The sequence below is a fragment of the Abrus precatorius genome, unplaced genomic scaffold (genome assembly GCF_003935025.1).
Source record: "Abrus precatorius isolate BTA unplaced genomic scaffold, Abrus_2018 Scaffold10, whole genome shotgun sequence".
Taxonomy (NCBI): Eukaryota; Viridiplantae; Streptophyta; class Magnoliopsida; order Fabales; family Fabaceae; genus Abrus; species Abrus precatorius.
In genome coordinates this window covers 32,418,657-32,426,124 of record NW_020874292.1, presented here as the reverse complement: position 1 = coordinate 32,426,124, position 7,468 = coordinate 32,418,657, and the positions used below count along the sequence as shown (strand labels likewise).

The following is a 7,468-nucleotide window of genomic DNA, read 5'->3' as shown; positions in this document are numbered from 1 at the left end:
AATATGTGGAGGGAATTATACAATCCATATTTATATGGTTTTTATATTCTCAATCCCAAATACTATCAAATATAATACGGTTCTTAAACCTTTACTTTGAACAAGTTTAGCTTATTTTCCAAAATAAAAGACACTGATCAGGTATTCACTTTTTTAATGCCTGTCGTATCATTTGTAAAGTTTAGTTTGGCCTAAAAATTTATTTAAAAATGTATTTTATAATAAGATTGTTAAATAAGGCAACAGGTCTCTTTTAAATAAAGTATCATACCTAAATCTTTAAGAGTTTAAAAAATTAAGAATATAATTTTAAGATATATCGTTATTATTATTATTTTCAGAAAATTACATACAGTCATCCTAAATTTTCTATATTTGTAAATAAACATATTTAACTTTTATTTTGTCTTGGTGCTTAAATTTCAGTTATTAATTTATTATTTAACAAATCTTTTACATAATTATCCCAAATACGTTTATTTATTTTGTATCCATTTTAAAATATAAGAGAGTAATCGCTGACTTTATGTTTAGTAAATTCTACGTATGTATGTGTATAAAAAATTCTTGGTCTTTTAGTTGATATCATCATTTTTATAGAAAATAAAGACATCTAGTGTTGTTACTTACGTAACTTGAGGCAATTAATGAATTCGTCTAATTGTCCTAAGATGATATTGGGGCATACCCTTAAAAAATTAAAATTAAAATATTCCATGTAGGGATTTAGTCTGAGATAAAACTGCCCTAAAACACCATTGTTCACACACTAAATCCTCATTTGGATTACACTGGGAGGGTTGAAGTTCATGGTCTTCGTTTTGACTTCAATACACTTGGACAAAAACAATTTCAATCTTTCACTGACGTTACTGATTTTCGTCATGACTCATTTAAATACATTATCCTTTTCTACTCTCAAATGTTCATGCAATTTGCAATAACTACAGAATTAATTAAGCCTATATAAATAATCACTTTACAATAGTGTTAATATTTTTAAAAAAAAAAGACCTTTTTTTTCCCTTCGTCTAAATTGAATGTCCATTGCTCTTGCATATGTCTCTAAGTGGTGAGTTCGATCAATGAGATATTTGTCAATAACATCATTAAATTATTTCTATATTAAAATAAATATGCTGTTAACTTTTTTATTTGTTAATAATAATGTAGTATTATGTTATCGTCATTGAAACAGAATAGTAAATTATTTTTATAATTAACTTGTTTTATTTTCTTAATCAAGATTTTTTTATAAAAGATATGTTCAATTAGGTTGCTGTGAGATTTATTTTTATATTTTTTTTATAAGTATCTATAGATGTATATGGCTATTCGTAAGCAATCATAAATTTGTTTAAAACTCATTTTATAGAAACATGGATAGATATGAGACAAATTTTAACTCGCAATTGGAAGTAGCAAATATCCACTATACGTGCCCATCTCATCACATTGCTGCATGTACCTATAACCTACTCAATCCAAATTAGGTCAAAGTGTTTTGATTGAATTTTACCATGTTCTTCAAACAAAAAATAAAATAAAATATCCCAATAATATGTCTAGGCATGGCAATAAAATTCAGATATGCGAGTAATGAAATTATAAAATAATAAAATATTGCCATCAAAACCTCTTATATGAGTTTTTAATCTTTATATTAATCTTTTAAAAGATTTTAACTTTAATTAGTGTTTTAAATTTTTAATTTATTATTAAATTAGTATCTTAAAGATAAAATATTCACTCTCAATTAATTAACAGAAATGTTCTTTTTAATATACTATATTTTATTGCTTAAAATTTATAAAAATTACATGAATTTTTTTATTTTAATTTAATATTTTTTATTGCATTTTTGTAATTTTTAATAAATTTTAAGTTAAAAAATATATTAAAAAAATTATGTTGCTGCTAATATTTTCGTTCTACGATTATAATGCATTAGAATGCCGAACCACCTAAACCACTATAATTCTAAAACAGAATCTTTGTTCACAAGCGTGCAATTAATAATACCTCACTCTACCATACACTATTTATATACAATTATTTTTTTTTATTTGTCTTATATATATCTTAAAAATATATTAACAAACACACTACTAAAATATTTATAAAGCAGACAATTACATGTGGCGTAGCTTTGGATCCATGTATCCAGAAGTAGAGGAACTGTGTTTGATTATTCTCTGTACCAAATTTGGGATTTTTTAATGTGAATCAATCTGCTAGAACAGAGCATCCTTATCTTTATGATTAGACAATAATTATATAATTTATCTATTCATGCATATACTTGTCTCTTATTTTCTTCTATATAACAATTACCTATACAAATATTCTTTTTTTTTTATGCAATATTTTCTTTTAAACTAACAACTCAAAACTATTTAAGTGTAACATAATCAACTGTAGAAAACAGATATGAATAAATATTGACAAAAACAGAATATAGAAATAGGTTTTATTTTTATTAATAAAATTAATTATCTGTAAATAATATCATTACTCATGATACCTTGACTTCTGAATAGGTCAACCTCTTCCCCAAAAAAACATTTAAAAAAAAAACGTGTACATTAAGAATTGCAGGTGGCTGGGGCAGATGGCATATTAATACTGTGCATGCACTTTTTAATCAACGATTTTTTAAACGTCAAAAATGAGTTTTTATTTATTTATATACATAGAGAAGAAATTGAGTAAGTTTAGAATTTTAATAATTTTGTTGAATTTTGACAAATATTCCATCACAGCCAACACAAACACTGCATAGTGTGCTTTATTATAAGTTGGAATCATTATTTTATGGTACTGTATTTCACTTATATACTAAGATTAATTTTTAAAATTTATTTAGGTATTTAGTAAATTATTACAAATTTATGAGTTGAATTCACCAACTTCCCACGATTTTAATTTTACTAAACTCTTAAGTTCAACAACCTTAATAAAAAAAACTTCTCTGTTCCTTTATATTTATGTAACATATATCTATATATACATGTAGTTGAAAGTTGCACCTAACTCCTTCACCCTAAGTACTTCCAATGGAGTCAGGTAGAGAAATTGAAAAGGAACTGTCATATGCGTATTCCAGATCCTGAAAATCCCAAAATTCTTCTTCTTGCTCTTCTTCCTTTGGCATTACCCACTTCTCTTTATCCATTTCCCTCCCCTCCATTGCTTCCAATACCTTTCAATTCATGAAAACAATAAGTTAGACCATTGAAACACAAAGATCAACTATAGGAGAAACTACATTAAAAATCAAAAGCAAAAGAAAAGACTAATATACATTTTACATAACAAGTTCAATACTTTCAAGTCAAAATACAATGAGTAATGGCCTTCTAATTGGCTTCCTAGTATTTCCAAGCATGTAACCACATTGTATGATGTTACTTTGTTTAATACCAAAATCAAATTTAAGATTATCATATTGTTTGTTGTTATTAGCATGATGGTTAATCAAAGTTAGGTAGGACAGAACATCAACTTGTTAATTAATTTACATGGATAAAAAGAAAGGCAGAAATAACAATAGGCTGTCAGTAACAATTGAAAAAAAAAAAATGAAATGAATCAAAGTTCTTACATCACATATTTGACTATTGAATAGTACGGTCATCTAAGGAACATCGTGACTGAAAACAATGACAGCTGACATTATGGTATTATATTTATATACTTGATTATTTGAAAACTCAATATGGTATATTTGTCTCTTTGAGGTTAACTAAATGGCCATAATTGGATTCTTGGACACGCATCACATGCTAATAGAAAGTGACACAAAATGACAAAGCTGATGGAAAATTGAGCTCATCAATAATATACTTTTTTAGAAGATTGATTAATGAAGCCGAAAAAAAAAATGTAATTTGAAATTTTACAGTTAACCATCTTTTGATCCACCAACGATGTGAGTATATGTCCGATTACAAAATTTTAAATTCCACGAATTCAATACACGATAATAAGTTCCAATATCATGCTGTTATATGATGTAATTTGCTGCTGAGGCTTTAGAGGTCATAAGAATTAACAACAAAATTTTGCTGTGCAAATGGGATTGAAGAGGAAAAAACAAGGGGACCAGACACAGACACAGACTATTCTACCTAATATGATATAATTTTATAAAACATTAAATGGTGTTACTTATGCAACGCCGTGGTGGTTATACCAGTTAGATGACCAAAATAAAGTTGGTGATTAGTTTCATGACAGAAAAAGAAAAGAAAAGAAAAGAAAAAGACTCGATTACTAGTTTTTCAGAGTTGAGACACCAAGTTATTCTTTTATACATAAAATTGAAATCAATAAAGTTCAAACGCAACCAGCTATCAGCCTAGCTCCCAGCCAATGTAACATGTTGAACTTGAGAATCAGGGCTGAATCTCTCTGTTAACTTGGAAGCTATTCTTTATGGCTAAAAACAAAATAACCTAACTCAACAAATAAGTAACAGTTTTGTTAGTTTTAATTTTTATTTAAGTATATAATAAGTTTCTATTGATAAAAATAACATTTATTATGCTTTTATATTTTTAATATAATGAATGTGTCTAAGAACTGATGTTAACATTTTTCAATAAATAAATATATAAATTTTGAAAAGTATTAGCGAAGTTAAGAAACAAAGGTATTTGAGCTACCTCACTCATGGTAGGTCGCCAAGTTGCAGATGCTCGAATGCACAGCGAGGCAGCAAAGGCAAGTCTATTAAACTGTGTCACATCATAAGCCCCTCCAAGCTTTGGATCTACCAGCTTTTCTATCTCACCTTTATTTAATATTTGTTTAGCCTATCAAGTCATAACACACAGTTAATTACCCCAAAAAAAGTTTAAATAAATTAATCAATGTAATATTACAAATCACCGTTAGTCTAGCCTAAATCTAGAGCTAACTAAAATGTGGGATTTCCTATGGCACACGGCAAGTTCATAAAATAACACGAGTTTCATGATCAAAGGTAGGGGTTACTACCAAGCTGTGCAAGCTTTGGTGAGACCCATCAACCGGTTTCCTCCCAGAAATGACTTCAAGCAAGAAAACACCAAAGGCAAATACATCTGTCTTCTCATCCACAACTCCATGCATGTAGTACTCAGGTGCCAAATGCCTACAAAAGATAAGAACAAGACATTACCATTTAAAAACCACGTTTTTGTTTCAATATAGTATACTATTACATTGATATGATATTAATCACTGAAGGGTATTGACAAATAAAATAAAAGGGTACCCAAATGTCCCTTCTATTGGGGCTATAGAATGATGAGTCCACTGAGATGGAAGCCACCTTGCTAGGCCAAAATCAGATATCTGACACAATATCAAACAAGGGAATAAATAAACAAACCCATCAAAATTCAAAATCACCAGATTCGACTAAAATAGTTAAGAAGAGTACAAATTATTAGAACCTTTGGCTCAAAATCTGCCGTCAACAGAATGTTTGAGGCCTTGATGTCCCTGTGGATTATCCTCCTCTTGCAACCTTTATGCAAGTAGTGAAGGCCACGTGCAGTCCCAATAGCTATCTTATACCTTGTTTTCCAATCCAAAGGAGGAACTTTCTCGTCTACAAACAACATTCACAAACTATTCATTAAGACTCAACCCGCTTTATTAATTGTTTTCTGCAAACCCATTTCACATAGCAAGTTTAGCAGCCCAAAATTCTATTTTAAAAAAAGATTGCATTTATATTTTCTCATTTTTGTTTGTTTGATGATTTTGATTCATGTACCATGAATAAGGGAAGCAACAGAACCAACAGTGGATAGCTCAAAAACGAGGTAAAGTCCATTGTCAATACAACATCCTAGAAGAGGCAACACGTTGGAGTGACGCGCGTGACCAATTGTTCCAATCTCAGTCAGAAACTCCTTCTCCTTTCTCTCATCCCTCGAAGTTCTAGTGAGCCTCTTCACTGCAATTTCTTCACCACCATTCAACCTTCCCTTGTAAACCTCTGCATATCCTCCTTTCCCAATCAAATTTCCTGCACAATATCACAAAGAAAAGCAATTGGTTTTTTGAAACAAAACGAAACAAAAATGGTGCCATCATCATATACCTGAGCTAAAGCCATTGGTGGCATCAAATAACTCTTCATAAGAGAAGCATTTCCAAGAGGGTCTTGGAGGGTTCTGTACATAAGGAGGAACCACCAATCCCACATCGTTCTCTTCCCCAAAACCGCGTCTTCCGAAGGAAAAGAGCCTCTTTAAGCTGTTGCTCCGCATATACTTCATTGCAATAAATACAAAACAGAGGACTCTGTTTTCATGCAGATAGCAGAAACAGAGGACAAACCTTTTTGCTGTCAAATGTGAAAGAAAACAACAACAGTGGGGTGTGTTAAGTGTGCTATGTGTTGTTCTCTCCCTCTGTGTCTTGCACAGGCGGAGACACAGACACAACGGTTTATAAGAGTGAAGAGAGAGTCAAAGGGATGTCTGTGAACTTTTAAGAACACCGGGAGAAGAGGGATATATTATTTTTTACTATTAATTAAAATTTAATTAAAGTTATAAGAATAAAAATAAAAATTATTAAATTAATAGTAAATTTTATATATTTTTTATTATATTTAATAATTTTTAAATAATAATAAAAAATGCAGATGGTTTTCATCTCTAAGGAGAGTATGAAAATGTCCGTATAGGATAGGATAACTGCGTTGCATGGGTACTTTGGGGTCCGTTAGCTCAAATTAAATGCTTTGTCTTGTATAAATATGGAATAGCAGTGCCTTTTTCAAGACATAAATGGCAACAAAAGGTGACAGAGTTAATACATTAAAGAATAAGCCAGAAAAATTCATATTTACTTTATCGATAATGGATTCAGATTTCCTTTCTCTTGTGTTTCCTTTTTATCCTTAAATTGAATAAAATAACACTTTAAAAAAATCTCTCACAATTAAATAATAAGATTCTCCCTCTTGATTATTTTTTGTTTACTTATATATCATTTTGTAATTGGATGAATAAGGAAATGACTTAAAATTTGAGATGGTTAATTGATTTGATTATAAGAATATCATAGTTTTTATTATGTAATGATGGGTATAATTAGGGAAAAGCTTAATATTTATTTCTCCTCTTAATTACCAGGGAAAAAAGTGTTGAATGTTTTTAAATTATTAAAATATGAAATCCTTGTCATTTAATAAATGGTATTTTTTTTTTTTTACTTATTCTCTTTTTACACCATTTCTTTAACTTTTTGTCATTAAAAAAAATAGTAAGGTAGAAGAGAAATAGAAAGGAAAAAGAAAAAAAGGTGATAAATTATAAATGTGATAGATAATGTAATGAGAAAATAAGAAAAATATAAAGTGAGATATAATTGAGAGACATGAAAAAATAATTCCAAATCCTTCTATTTTTTATATCCATAAACGTTTCTAATTATTAAAAAAATATTAAATGATTTTCATGTT

The 7,468-nt window shown here is 29.0% G+C and overlaps 1 protein-coding gene across 1 annotated transcript; it reads right to left on the bottom strand.

Moving 5' to 3' along the window:
• Positions 1-3,043: 3,043 nt before the first annotated feature.
• LOC113853003 (probable receptor-like serine/threonine-protein kinase At5g57670) lies at positions 3,044-6,275 on the bottom strand. Its single transcript, XM_027483432.1, has 7 exons — positions 6,098-6,275; positions 5,768-6,022; positions 5,442-5,599; positions 5,261-5,340; positions 5,002-5,137; positions 4,668-4,817; positions 3,044-3,202 (listed from the first exon to the last, which is right to left on the bottom strand). The coding sequence occupies exons 1-7, from the start codon at positions 6,273-6,275 to the stop codon at positions 3,044-3,046; spliced, it is 1,116 nt and encodes a 371-aa protein (XP_027339233.1).
• Positions 6,276-7,468: the final 1,193 nt, after the last annotated feature.

What these genes read in the sequence shown, in the direction of transcription:
- LOC113853003 (XM_027483432.1), bottom strand. Translation starts at nt 6,275, where the DNA reads ATGAAGTATATGCGGAGCAACAGCTTAAAGAGGCTCTTTTCCTTCGGA. An exon ending in TGTTGCTTCCCTTATTCATG is followed by an intron (nt 5,600 to 5,767) that starts GTACATGAATCA and finishes TGTTGTTTGTAG; the next exon opens with ACGAGAAAGTTCCTCCTTTG. An exon ending in ACCAAAGCTTGCACAGCTTG is followed by an intron (nt 4,818 to 5,001) that starts GTAGTAACCCCT and finishes ATGACTTGATAG; the next exon opens with GCTAAACAAATATTAAATAA.